This window comes from Theobroma cacao, chromosome 3 (genome assembly GCF_000208745.1).
Source record: "Theobroma cacao cultivar B97-61/B2 chromosome 3, Criollo_cocoa_genome_V2, whole genome shotgun sequence".
In the NCBI taxonomy this organism is placed as follows: Eukaryota; Viridiplantae; Streptophyta; class Magnoliopsida; order Malvales; family Malvaceae; genus Theobroma; species Theobroma cacao.
This window is the reverse complement of record NC_030852.1, coordinates 12,659,873-12,674,286: the sequence shown is the minus strand read 5'-3', so window position 1 is coordinate 12,674,286 and position 14,414 is coordinate 12,659,873. Positions and strand designations below refer to the sequence as shown.

The window sequence follows — 14,414 nt, the reverse complement described above, 5'->3', positions numbered from 1 at the left end:
TAATAGGCCGAATTAGGTCAGCACCGCATTTAAGCGGTAGTTTGATAAGTTGTATATCATATCATGCATATATACCGAGCCTGAATTGATTTTATAATGGTCAAGCATTGATGTGATGAATTATGTATTGTACATTGTGGATAGATGGTGAGCAAAGTACACTGGTAAAAGTACAGAAATTGTGCTTGGAGACTAGGATTAGGAGTATATTGACTCCTAGAACTGTGAGTGAACTTATTATCGTCTTAATTATCTAGAGTAATTTTATACAATTGTGTGATTTTATGGAAAATGGGTTTAAAACAGTAAATTGTTATGTTTTAAGAGAAATTGTGATTTTATAAAATGATTTTATAAATTTTCTAAAAAATTGAATACTGGTTTTGAAAATAGAGTAATTGGAGACTGCCTGCTTGTGTTGCAAATTTATGGTTTTGAATTGAATGGCTTATGACAATAAATAAGCATGAATGGCTAAACTAATCTTGGTATTAGAATTATTTATACTGTGTATTCAGCCTTGAGAGGCTAGGTTGCGATAAATTGTCATGTCATGCTAGAATGAATTTTATTGATTGGTGGATTATATATTAATTATTCACTGCAGAGGGGGTTCCGTGGACCAGCCTATTAGAGGGGCACGGAAAACTCCATTATATTCTTATCTCGAACGGAGAGGCGCGTAGGGTATCTCCTGGGGTAAAGCTTAGGGTTCACTTCACGCCAAACCACCACGTGAAGGGGAACTCAACCAACGCCAAGGAACGGCTGTATTTTCTCAAACTAAAAATATATTTTAAGTGTATACCAAATTTTAACAGCCTTGGCGGACTCGGTTGGATGCCCTGCGCAAGGTATCACCGAGTATGAGTTTTGGCACGAGCCAAAGTTTTAAGAAATTCATAAGCCAAGTTGATTACTCGATTTATATGGATTGATTTTATTTGGTTGAAATGAGTTGAAAGGTAATGAAATTACAGTATGATGACTTATTTTAATTGTCTCCATTTACTCGATTTTAGATAGTTTAGATGGTGTCTGTTTACTCACTGGGATTTTATAATCTCACCACCCTCATTTCCTCACATTTCAAGCTCAGGGAATTCCATAATTAGTTGACTTTGACAAGGACTTTCATTTGGACTTGAATCGGTAAAAGCTATAGGTTTTCAGCTTCCGATGCATTTTGGTTAGAGGTAGGCCCACGTGTCACTGTAAAGAAATTTTATGCTTTGGTTATTTGCTTTATAGTATATATGAATATAATTAACTTTTACGCTATAAGAATTATGTACCGATAGTTTTACGAAAATTATTTTACAAGAAAATAGTTATTTTATTAAATATTTTTATTATATTCAAATGATCAAATTTTCACTTCAAATGAACGTTTTAGATATTTAATTTGTTTTTAAATCATTAAATATATATTCTCTGCTTACCTACTACATTTTTAGCAAGTTTTGAGATTTTCAAAAAAAAAATGAAATGACGAAAATGCCCCTGTGAGCTAGAAAACAAAATGTTATGTTCTGATTTGAAAATGATTTGTAATCCCTTGAATTTTGATATTTGATAGCTATTGTTCACCGGGGAAGTGCGAAAGCTGATACGAGAGCCTTGCGGGGTTTCGATCGACATTCGGGGTGAAGAATGTTTGTCGAGGCCTCGCGGCGGTTGTCACGGGCCCGATGGGGAGTTCCGGGTCGTGACACAGCCGGTAACTAGGTCGAGGTGTCCTTGTAGATTCGTTTCCTTGGTAGGTATCTCGACATTCAATAGCTGAACTTTCACCCGAGTCTCTCCTCTGAAAGTCGAGTATCCTTTTTGTTGTGTATAGACAAACCCGATGTAAATTATTAAGATATATGTTTTAAACAATATATGTATATTTGATTAGAAATGCCATTACGAGATGGCAATGGTTAGCATTATTTTGAATTGGAATTATGAAATATAACTTTAGCAACTTTTGATGGAATGATAAACAGGTCATATAGATAGGCTTGCTTGGGCTTAGTGGGCTATGTCCATTGGGCCACGGTCATGGCCTAGAATTTGGGTCGTGACAAACCTGGTGTCGCAAGTCTGAGGATTAGTTGCATGACTATCACATAAAAACATATTTCGTAGACACTCGAATGAAATACCAAATGGAGTTCTTATAGCAAGTCATGTTTGGTGAACTTGTTCTTTAACAAGCATCTACATGTTATCCTCAAGTAAGAAGGTTAAACATGTACTAGTCTTGACAATACAATGACCAAAAACACTTTTAGGAACATGGCTTTGATGCATAGTGATCTCATAATTGTAACAACTTTACAATTCTCTTGCAAGGCCTTTATGTTCCATGGGCATCATCCAATTAGTACTTAACAACTGCTTATTATTGCACTAACATGAAGGAAAACCTCTATCACATATAGTTACGCGATTAAATATGCATTAAATAACAATATATATTCCTTAACCAATCCAATTGGCTTAAGGGAATATACCAACATTTGCATCATGTTAATGATTGATAGACCACTCAAGATTGTCAATCCACCTATATATCTTTAGATATATGCATGACAACATGAGATGTTATCTATTTTAATTGAATAATTACTAAGTAAAGAAACTGTGCTTTTTTTTTATTTAATCAAGTCGATTCCTTGTGGAATAATAGAGGTTAAATTATCTAATTATCTATACTTGTAGAAGTTAAGGTGAAACATGTGCCACTCATACCGACAATGCCCAAAAAAATGAGGGGAAGGGAGAGTGGGAAGAAAGGAGAGAGAAAGAGACAAAGAGAGAGAGAGAGAGAGTAGGGAATGAGAGTTGTCGTTACAATCCCGCCTCGTCGCCAAATTAATAATAGAGCAAGTCGACGAGGGCAAGTCAAAGGCAACAAAAGAGAAGAAAATTTTAAAAAGAAAAAGTGAGAAAAAAGAAAAGAAAGAAAATAAAGAGCAAAAAAGAAAAGAAGAGATTTGTAAAAGAAAAAAAAAAGTTTGATTAGTTGATTGGTAAATTATGTTAAAATAGTTTTTATAAATTATTTTGTATTATTTAATTTGTTTAGCATTATATTTCAATGATAAATCTTATTTTTTTAATCATGATTTTACAACTAACATAATTTTATTAAAACACGTTGTAGCTTGCAAAACAGTACAACTGTTTTAAAAAGTTTATATGAAAAAAATTTGTCTATTTTACTAAAACAAATGGTTCCGCTGCGAGGCGAGGCGCGGACCTCTTGCGAGTAAAAAGGTCGTGGGTATTAACAATTTGGTGAAGTAGAACAGCCACGGCTACGATACAATGTAGTTTCTTCTACTACTGTACCAAGTAGGCAGCAAACCTGATTCAATCATTTGTGTAAATTGCAGATGGATCCTCAAATTTGTCAGTAATCAATAGAGATGCGAGCATGTTTTATTAGTAAATTGATTTCTAAGAAGGGGGCCCATACCGTAAAAAGGCCGGGTAGTCGAGTGGTGCAGATGGTTCGCCTCTCTTGAGTCTTGTGTCCCCAGTAATAAAATCCTAAAGGCTAAAGGCGAAGGAAGGGCAGGCAGATTACTAAATTTTACGTTGGAACTCAACTGCTTAGGGAGAAAGCATGCAGCCCAACATTGAAATAGAAAGCCAGCTACAAAGCTGTTCTAACTGTCAAATTGTGGCCCCACGACTTTGATGACTTTGTTTCGAGGCATGGCTGGCTGCCGCCTATCACACATGCACGCACGCACGCAAGTAAGCATATTAGAGAGAGAGAGAGAAAAGAAAGAGTTTTATTGCAAGAGAACAGCAGTGAATAAAAGATGATCCACAGAAAGATAAAATCAAAGTCCATGAACAGAAGTCAATACCCGAACCATACAACTTTTTCTTGCTGTCTTGTAGAGTAGAGTAGAGTAGCAAATGTGAGAGGATGGAGCAGAGAGAGGACAAAAAAACATTAAGGCAAAAACAATGAGAGGTGCAGCAGGAAAGACAACGTATGGTGCGTTCTTGACTCCTCTTAAGACTAGTAGCCAGCCACTCTTCCAAGGTAAATTGCAAAAACCCAAAATGCCTTGTAAAAAACCCCCCCAAAAAATAAAAATAAATGAAAAACATTAGTTGCTGTAGATTGTAATCAAGTTTGGCAGCAGAAACAGCAATAGCAGCAGCAAGCAGTAAATAAGCGGCTTCAGCTCTTGATGAGAGGGCATTGAAAGTCCCAACTAACCACAATACTTCCCTCACATTGAATACCACCAGCGCAAAGAGACTCTGAATTTCTCTGATCTCAATATTTAAAGACGATGGGGAGAGAGGTAAAACAGTTGTGTAGCAGTAAGGGAACCAGATCATCAGGAACTAGGACAGTTCAAAGCACTCTTAATTTGCTGGACAGTGGTGCCGATAAGGTTATTAACAGTTGTCACCGACTCTAAGTTCAGCTTAGCAGATGGCAAGCTGCTCACTAGTATCTGAAAAGCTACTGTAATTAGTGAACCCCCAGATCTTCCCATGTTTCCATGCACAGTAGAGCTCGTTGATGCTCCATCTCCTTGGTCTGGATGGCCATCAGGTGAAATTGTAAAACCTGATGGCAGCAGTGGAATATATGAAGGATCCTCACCGCTCATTGCTACGTTGATGGCAGGCAAATCAACTGGGCAATATACCACTAGTGACCCTGAGCTGTCTATGCAGCTCTCTTGAAGTATTAACATATTGTTCTGACTAGTATTAAAGGCCTATTTCAAAAACAGTTTTCAAGTACACAGAACAAAAAATCATCAGAGCTTTGCAACAAATTCTTATTAAACCAAAGAAGAAAGAAAGCATGAAGTTTAAATTGGAGAAAACAAACAAAAATGCTTCAATTTAAAGAGTCTCACTCGTAGAACAGATATGCAATTGCCCGGATGTGACCCATTTGCAATATGAGCAACCTCTTGCACTGCATTGCTATTCGATAGAACATCCCACTAAAGAAAAGAACAAAAGTAGAAAGCAATGTAACAGTAAGAAACTAAGAAGCTGACTTATATATACAGTTATAGGGCAGTTGCAAACACTTGACATTGATTAATCTGATTATACCTGAGGTCGAGTTCTCTCATCCTTGAAGAAGTTGAAGACATTTTGAGGAGTAACAGGAAGCCAGAAGGTAGTAGCTGCACTAAGAACTACACCATTAGGTTGTCCAGGATCAGAACTCTTATGAACAGTAACCCGAACACCAACTTCATTCAAACCAGAAAGTGTTGTCCACCGATGACTATTGGATGTGCTGATGCTTGTGCAGAAATTGTTGACCATCCTTTGAGCAAGCTTCATCATGCTTCTCTTGCCATCAGGAGATGGAATTACTGAAACATTTGGAAATTTATTCAGAGCTCTGCGAAAGTAAAACGGAGTGCATGAATTATTGAAACTTACCTCCCCCAAGATCCCGGGTTGAAGTGCCTGATACCATTAGGCAAGCAAACCTCTCACACATTCTCTGGAGAGTAGCAAGCCACCTTTCTGCTCCAAATGCCAAACCACTGTGAATGAGATCCCTATAGAGCCGATGAGTTGGAGTCTTGTCTTCAATCTCAACATGCTCCATCCAGGTAACCTATGAGTATTAGCCATTCATTAAAAAAAAAAAAAGCCATTCATTTAAGATTAAAGTTGAGTGTAATTGATGAGTAAATAATCAACTAAAAGAATAAACTTGATCAACCTTGGAGTAGCCATTAGGCATGTCCTGAATCAAGCATCCAGAAGGAAGCCTATGAGATCGACATTGAGAAGCAAATTGGGGAAAATCATATGATATATTCACTATAGCCCATAAGCCTGGCTCAATTTGCTGACAGAAGCGAAGGATATAAAATTCACGCGTTGGTACCAGCGGTGAAAGCACCTGCAACTCTTCATACATCTGCCACAAGCAGAGAATTAGAAAAAAGCCAGAAGTAAAAATTCAATAAACACCATTCATAAGCGGTTTTACCAATTGCAAAGAACCACTATGACTGCCCATCATTCCAGATGAAATTATTTCGATAGTCTTGGCCATTGACACAATAGTTGGAAATAGGTCCACCCATTTGTTCTGTAAAAAGTTTGAAGTTCACCCATCAAAATTTTGATCGATTCCCAAAGAGGAGGGGTTTATGGTTTACGTTTTTTTAAAAAATAAAATGAACAACAACTTACAGAATCCATGAACATGTCAACCAATGCTAAACCATTCATGATGACAACACCAGAGTCTCTAGAAGCTTCAATCCGAACATTGGGAGATTTAAAGTGTGTATTAGCTCTAGGAAAAATCCTTTCATAGCTTTCAAGATTAAGAACATCTCTGCCATCATTGGTGGACTTGATCCACAAAGGTTCATTGGTCTGCAAAAGCCTGAGCAGTTCCTCCATTGCATTTGCCGCAATATCGGTCATGAGGGATTTATCCATGTCCGAGATAGCAATTGGTTGGAAAGGTAAATTCGGCATTGTGGAGGAACTTCCAGGGAGAAGATCAAGATCGAGGGAAGGACCAGCAACACCAACCCCATGGCCGCCAAAACTTGCCATGGTTAAATCCAATGAAGAAACATGAATAGGCTGTACTGGCGGGAGTTGGGATATCGGCCTCCCTATGTACTTGGCTGCAATGCTAGACACTCTATCAAGCTGCAGAGTGCGAAAAAACAAAACATAGTTAAGTTTTGGTTTTGTTTTGTTTGTTTACTGAAGGAAAAAGAAGAAAAGCAAGCTTAGCAAAAACGAAAAGGAAAAAACCTCCTCCTTTAATTGGGCATTCTCCATTCGCAACTTTTGCTCATCAAAATAGGAATCCTCGGTGGCAGGAGGGCCACCGCAAGAAGGGCAGATGACATTCTTGAGTGCTTCTCTGATGGCTATGTTCTCACATCGGATCTTATCATTCTCTGCACGAAGAGCACAGTTATCGGCTCTTTCGTGTTGCGCCTGAAGGAGAGACACAGAGACAAAGGTAAACTGAAGAAAAACAAAAGCACACTAAGCGACTGACTGAGAGAGTTAACCTACCTTCATCTGGGTCCTTCTGTTCTGGAACCAAAACTTGATCTGCCTGGGTGCCAAGCCCAGCTCCCTACTCAACTGTAGCCTTTGCTTCTCATCCGGGTGTGGGCACTCCTTGAACATTCTTCACGTTGCCACCAACCAAACAAAACAAAACAAAAACCCAGTTTTTGTTTTCTTTATCATTATTGACAAAAATAACAAGGAAAATTAACCAAACGAACAAGAAAAAAAAGGTCGCCTGTCTTCTTACGCTTCAAGCCTCTGAATCTGGTGAGCAGTATGGCGATGGTAACGCTTTTTCCGGCGGGAAGGGTCGGAGGCATCGTGGTCCCCACCGGACCCACTCCCTCCTCCGCTTCCGTACTCCATATATGGACTGGACGTCCCTTCCAGAAACACCTTGAAAAAAGAAAAAGGAGGCCGTTTATTCAATTGGAACAACCTTTCGGGATTCAACACCGCCCATCATCGCCTTTGTGTGTGTGTGTGTTTTCTACCACTCGAGATCAAAAGCAAGACAAGGAAAAGAGTATCGTACTTGTTTTTGAATGGAAATAGGCATATTATTGGTTTCTTTTTCACAGGAAGAAAAACGGCTGAAATTTCAAAGATAGTGGCATGATTTTGGGTGAGTGAGTTTAGGCAGAAAATGGGTAGTGGATTTTTTGCGGTGTAATAAAGGCTCTGTGAGAGAGGACCAGGCAGAAGGCAGAGAGAGGCAGGCAGCCACCCCACCCCCCGCTCTCCCCACTATTACTAATAACTAATACTCTCACACTAACTAATAAGTAGCAGTAGCGATAAGCCAAGCAGCCTAACCAGCCAGCAACAGCCACTGCTACGACCCTCTACCTCGCCTCTTGCATTTGCATAAATCAATGTTTTATTTCTCTGCCTTCCCTTCCCTTCCCTTCCGTCTTTGTTTCACTATGTCAAAAAGTGCGTAACTGATGGGTTTTAAAAGAGCCTTTGCCTCTTCTCCAAATATTTAAATAAATAAGAGAACTTTTTGCCCGTTTTGGACACCTACACACACACACATCCCCCTTTTTATTTTTATTTCCATTTCCTCCTCCTCTCTCTCTCTCTCTCTCTCTCTCTTATTTATTTTTNACACACACACACTCCCTTTTACCTTTTTATTTTCTTCTTCTTCCTCCTCTCTCTCTCTCTCTCTCTCTCTCTATTTATTATTTTTTTTTATTTTACCTTGCATTTCACAACTAGTTTTCCAGTACTACTTCATCATACACTCACACTCACCGTGTCCCCTCTCCAGGCAGGCACAACACAAAAACGCCTTTTAATTTACCAATTGCGACAAAACAACGAGACATGCTTCCTTGATCTCATTTTGAAACCCTTTACAAGCTCTTTTTTCAAATCCTGAATTAACTAACATTAAATTTACCAAACCAACCCCTCCCATTGGCCCTTTTCTTCTTTTTCCAAATTTTAACGCCATTTCTGAAAAACACATATACTGATTACCAATACTAATGTTGTAACTTTGATCTTTCAATTAAAGCCTACAAAGTGAATCATTACAAGCCTATAATGACAAAACTAACCTTTTTGCCCTTTTGTTTTCTTTTTCTCTGATCTTTCTCACGAGTCTTGAAAAGGTCCTCACCTTTTCGCTAGGACCCAAATTCCAAGCTGAGCCTTACATTCTTGGCTGTTTACGCACACTACAAGGCCGCTTGCTAAAAGTCAAACACGATACCTTTTTGGAGGGGAGTGGGGGGGGGGGGGGCCCTCATTCTCTGCGCTCACCCCTTCTCATTTCCTGACCGCAATCTATCGCCATTTATAAACCCTCCTTTTCATCATGTTACACAATCGTGCGGCCTAAATATTCTTTCCTTTCCCTCCCTCAATTCTTTTATTCCTTAAATCAATGGTTTTTTTTCTTTTTCTTTTTCGTTTATTGTCATATTTCTTTAGTCGTATCCTTCATGCTCAACTTCACTAAGTTTCCGCACTTGAGGTTCGGACCCATGCTTGTCTTGGACATACGAAAACCTCGGGTTTTAGTCAATTCGGATTACCAATTTTGTCTGGTCGTATACTGTTTCAAGTCCGGTCATGGTGTGTTTCGATTGTTCAAGCCAATCAAATTCTTACTAGCTTTAAATTATTTTGAATTCGATCATACTGAATGAAGTTATTTCATAGGATATTTTATTTTGAATCTCAAGCCATTTCAAGTTTGGGTTATTTCCATATTGACTATCAAGTAATTTTTATCATCAAATGTTTATTTTACATGAAAAAATTGCATAAGAATATATAAATATATAATTAAATGAAATTTATGTTATAAGAATTAATTTAAAAATTTTAACTTATTTATCCAAATATTGAGATAAAATTAAAACCAATATATAAATTTTTAATTATAATTTAAATATTGGAACTTGCATAAATATTTTAATTTACAAGAAATTCATTCATATCCAAATCTTGAATTTTCATTTCCAATTTTTTTCTATTTTCAAATCCGTTTTGCATAATGTATTGCAAAACAAGCAATTCTAGACCAAATATGTGAGTCCATATTTCCAAAACAATTTTGAACAAGCATTCATACTTAGAAGAAAGCTCAATAAATTCAAACAATACAATTGCTCCTAATTTTCAATCAAGCATATCTATAATCAATTTTAATATGTAAATAAATTATTTGTTTTTTTTTTTGAAGAATAAATAAATAAGTTATTTGTTAATCCAGTGTTTTGTATTTTCCAATCTGATTAAATTAGATAAGGAAGGATATTATATAATTTACTTTGGATAGTAAAACTGCTAAAGATCACGAGTTTGGGTAGTGATCTTAGGATACCCAGTCACTACCCAATCTGATTATAAATAATAATTTTTATTTTTATATATTACTTTTTTATAAATTCCTTATAATTAATGAATACAACTAAAATTTATTAATTATTCTAAATACAATTTTGAATTTCAATTTATTTTTTACAAACTAACTTCAATTTATTAATTTAATGTTCATTAATAATGTACATTAAAACTGATTTTAAATTTATTTTAATCAAGTATTTAATGAGTCAATATATTTAACAAATAGTGTTTAAATTTTAAATTTTAAATTTTAATCAAGTAATTATAAGATTCGGATATTTTATCAAATAACAAGATTCGAAGTAAGAAAACTTAACAATAATGGATACTCTATTCGTTGACATTTTTATATGTAAGCACTCAGTTCATACAAAATAAAAAATCTCTAAATTACTTCTAATCAACCTAACATCAAATGAATTTAACATCCAAGCAATTATAAGTAAAACTTCATTTAGAATCCACGAGACAAATTCACATGAAAAGCCATAGAGATGAAAGATTTGAAACATTGAACTCTAAATTTTCAAGACCCAAGTCATCAAATTTCATGCAAGTGCTATACAAGATACCAAGAAACAATTCAACTTCAACCTAAGAATTTCATGCAATTCATGTTGTGTATGATGGCATATTGGATCGATGTTCAAGCAAAGCAACGAAATGAAACTTCATCCAAATGATATTTAACCAAAATCCATACCACTATAAAAGTAATGAAAACCTAAATACCTAAAAGCATAAAATAATGAGCATACATCAAACAAATAAATTCCCATCACCCAAAAGTGCATACAATCATCAAGCATTTAAAGACATTCCTCCAACATGTAAAGAGCCTCAGAAATGTCCTAAATCACAAATTTAGCTGAAATGTCCTACCCCAAAGCTAAAGAATGAAGAGAACTAGGATAAACTAATTAAATAGGTGAAGAAGTTGTATTTTTTGGTGGAGCCTCTACCTTCTACCTTGTGTAGGTTAACATGCATAGTGGGAGACTGAGTTTGTTGTCTCTGTTTTTTTGTTAATCCCAAGCAACCAATTCTTATTACAGAGAAGTGACCTAATCCGCACCTCAATCTTGGTCACCCTATTTCAATTACTATATTCCTGACAATTTGTCTGTATACACTTCATTAATCTTCTAATCTTTCCTTGAAGTAGTATATTATAACTTTCACTAACAGACAGTAGCTAGATAAAAGTATTGAAGGAAAAGAAAGAAGTTGGATCTTATTGCCTGTTATGTTTGATCCAATAGTGAGGTTAAGATAGCCTTTGTTCACAGGGCAGATCTAATCAAATTTTATTGAGGTTCTAAGACAAAGAGGAAAAAGGGATATAAAATTTTGAATGGACCATTAAGACAAAAAATACCATATATAGAAGATTTTAAAAATTTTGGGAGATTGTGACTCTGATCCCTGTTCGTTCATGAATATTTATCGGATGTAAATTTTTTTAATAGTTGTTAATGAAAGATTTCATAAACTTAAACGTATAGAACTTTTTTGAATCTTAATAAAAAAAAAAAAAAGGAGTGCAATAAAAAGATATATAAGAGTAAAAATGGGCTAAGTTGCGAGCTAAGTCTACGGATGGCTGGGCGCGAGTGATGCAGTACGATTCAATTTATCGAACATTACATCACTGGTCCATTCTTACATTTGACAAAAGTTCCCGCAGAATTTTTGAGAGTTGTGGACCACTAGATCTACCCATTTAATGTAGTTAGGCATAAAACCCCTCTATCTTTTAATATTATTTATCTTTTTTCTTCTCTTCTATGTGGAGCACCACATGTACATTCACACTCATCGCCCCCGAGCTCTGCCTCCCCTTGAGCATTTCGTTGACAATGTCATAGTAAGGCCCTGCCAATTGCTTTGCATGCTTCACGCCACAATATTTCATTATTCATTGTTCTCACTCCATTTACTTGAAATTTTTATTATTTACTTTTTATTTTTTGAAATATTATAATAAAGCAAAAGTAAAAAGTAAATATCATAATTAATTTCATATAAACAAATAATTAAAATGTAATACCAATTATTATATCATAGTTAGTCTATATCAAAGTACAATTATGACTTTTACTTTTGTATAATTCTTCAAAACTTTCCTTTGTTTTTATATCCAATCACCTTTTTTGCTTTCGATAGCAAAAAACAAATAGTAAAAACATCAACTAAACTTTTAGGGAAAAAGCATGCAATCACATTATAAGCACATCATAACTATTAAAATTTTCTCTTAGGTAGAATCAAATTTTCATCGTTTAACATTAACGAGTCCTAACTAAATAATAAGATTGTTATACATTCTACCCTAGAGTTATAATCACAAGGTATTCAAGCATAATTTCAATCCTCAACACCAAGCTTAGGTTGTAGCAAATTACAAGTTGTCAAATTTGAAATCCATAACATTTAGCATTAATCTATCATAATTCATAGGTAATGTTTCTTTAATTCCCAAATTCGAATGCGATATTAGTTTGCTTTTGATTTATATTAGAAATATTTGAATTTATAAAAAATATTGTAATTCAATTATTGTTATGTATTGTTCATTTTTTACTCACGTGGTATTAATGTGAATAACGAAAAATGTCATATGACCATGTTATTATATCGTATTAATATGTCACACTATCATCCACTATAACATGTAGTGTGCCACGTCACTGTGATGTGACATAGAATGTAAATAACATTTTTACTTAAATTAACCATCAACTATAAAGACTTATTTGACTAAAAAAAAGTATAAGAGTTTAATTGAATACTATAAAAAAATTAAAAATTTATTTAAAAATTTTTAAATATATTAAAAGCTTTTTTAGATATTATGTCTTTATTCTTTTAGTGGTGCAAACCTTTAAAGTGTATGCCATGATAGACCCGCTACATCTATTTAACATTAAACAAATTCACAATCAAGGGCAGGGTGTCCCTTTGCATGGCCCTTCAAAATTTTTAAAATTTTTTATATATTATATATATGTTTAGTGATTCTCTCAAAATAATTTTTTATTGAATAATTAATATAAATGAAAAATAATAATAAAATGACCTTACTAGCTCCATTCAATTTTATTTAAACTCTTAAATTTTTCCTTAAGGTTTTGAGTTTCTCCACTCCCCTTTCCTTATCTTTCTTTTTTTTTTTGTCATTTCATTGTGAAATTATAAAGAAGTAAAGTTTTTTTTTATTATTATTATTATTATTATTATTATTTATTTATTTATTTATTTTTCAATTCTATTTTATTTGCTTATATGTTCTAAGCTTTTATAGATTTTCTTTTTCAAATTTTTACGAACCATCAACCATATTCTTTTTTTTGTTATGTAGGTTTTATCTTCTACTTGCCATGTATATCTTTTTTTTTTCCAGTTATATGGATTTTATTTTCAATGATTTTAGTCTTTCAAAATTAAAAAATTATTATATAATTCTCAAATATAAGTTCTAGCACCAATATATTATTTTTTTATTAATCCTAATTATATAAGAAAAATTACGTTGAGTATATATCTTTTTAATGTGCTTTATGTTTTATATTTGTTGAAAAGAAATTATCTCGAGTATTTAACCTTTTAAACAATCCAGATGATATAAGAGGAAATTATTAATTCTGTATATCCTATTTAACTATTTATATTTTATGCATTATAGTTTAATATTTAGTATTTTAAGTTTAAATAGAATAAAATAAAAATATTGGATGTTGATGGTATTAATTTTTTAGTCGTTTATATTGAAAAAGACAAGACTTCAAAATAAAATAGATAATGAGTTTTTTGTGGATATTTTAGTTGTTTATATTGAGAAAGAGATTGCCATTGTTAAACAAAACTTTTTTAGAGAACTATTGTAAGTCTTTTTTATTTCTTTTGATTTACATGTTATATAAAATTATTATCTATTATAAATGTTTTGATTGTTAATGGTTAAGTTCAACATATTAGTTTTAAAAATTTTTAACCTTTATTCTTCTTCGTATTGGACTCTTCAATAAAAATTAGATTGTACTTGTACATTCTACATTAGATATATATATAACCATTATGTTTTCTCAAGAAGACTTATAAAGTATATATGATCACACGCACACCCTTTATCTAATTCTCAAGGCACTGTTCAACTCGTATTTTGTTGTCTACAAGTAATAATTCTCTTCAATGGAAATGAAAGTTGGGGAAACAAATAACATAAAACATATAAGGGTTTAAAATTTGAGAATCTCGAATTCGAATCTTGAGATCAAATAAAATGAGATTTAAGTGATAAAAGAGCGTTACCGTCTGTTATGTAATTTTACATCAAATGAATCTTCTTACAAATGAGAAAACCAAAGAAAGGAAACGGTATTGCATCATTTCATACGGGGCATATAGGTTTTTTTGTGAGAAAATTACATGTACATGTAGAAATCACAATCACAACCAACTTAATTATGTACTACATCTCTCATATAAGAAATTAA

At 33.9% G+C, this 14,414-nt stretch overlaps 1 protein-coding gene across 1 annotated transcript; it reads right to left on the bottom strand.

The window, feature by feature from the left end:
• Positions 3,774–8,009, bottom strand: LOC18587139 (homeobox-leucine zipper protein HDG11). Its single transcript, XM_018118346.1, has 11 exons — positions 7,589–8,009; positions 7,301–7,449; positions 7,054–7,171; positions 6,784–6,972; positions 6,202–6,675; positions 5,996–6,097; positions 5,723–5,923; positions 5,434–5,614; positions 5,095–5,363; positions 4,890–4,979; positions 3,774–4,745 (listed from the first exon to the last, which is right to left on the bottom strand). The coding sequence occupies exons 1-11, from the start codon at positions 7,610–7,612 to the stop codon at positions 4,356–4,358; spliced, it is 2,187 nt and encodes a 728-aa protein (XP_017973835.1). The 5' UTR covers positions 7,613–8,009; the 3' UTR covers positions 3,774–4,355.

Coding starts and splice junctions, on each gene's coding strand:
- LOC18587139 (XM_018118346.1), bottom strand. CDS start 7,612: ATGCCTATTTCCATTCAAAAACAA. Junction 7,450..7,588: donor CTATTTCCATTCAAAAACAA/GTACGATACTCT, acceptor TCTTTTTTCAAG/GTGTTTCTGGAAGGGACGTC. Junction 4,746..4,889: donor ATTGCATATCTGTTCTACGA/GTGAGACTCTTT, acceptor TTTTTGAAATAG/GCCTTTAATACTAGTCAGAA.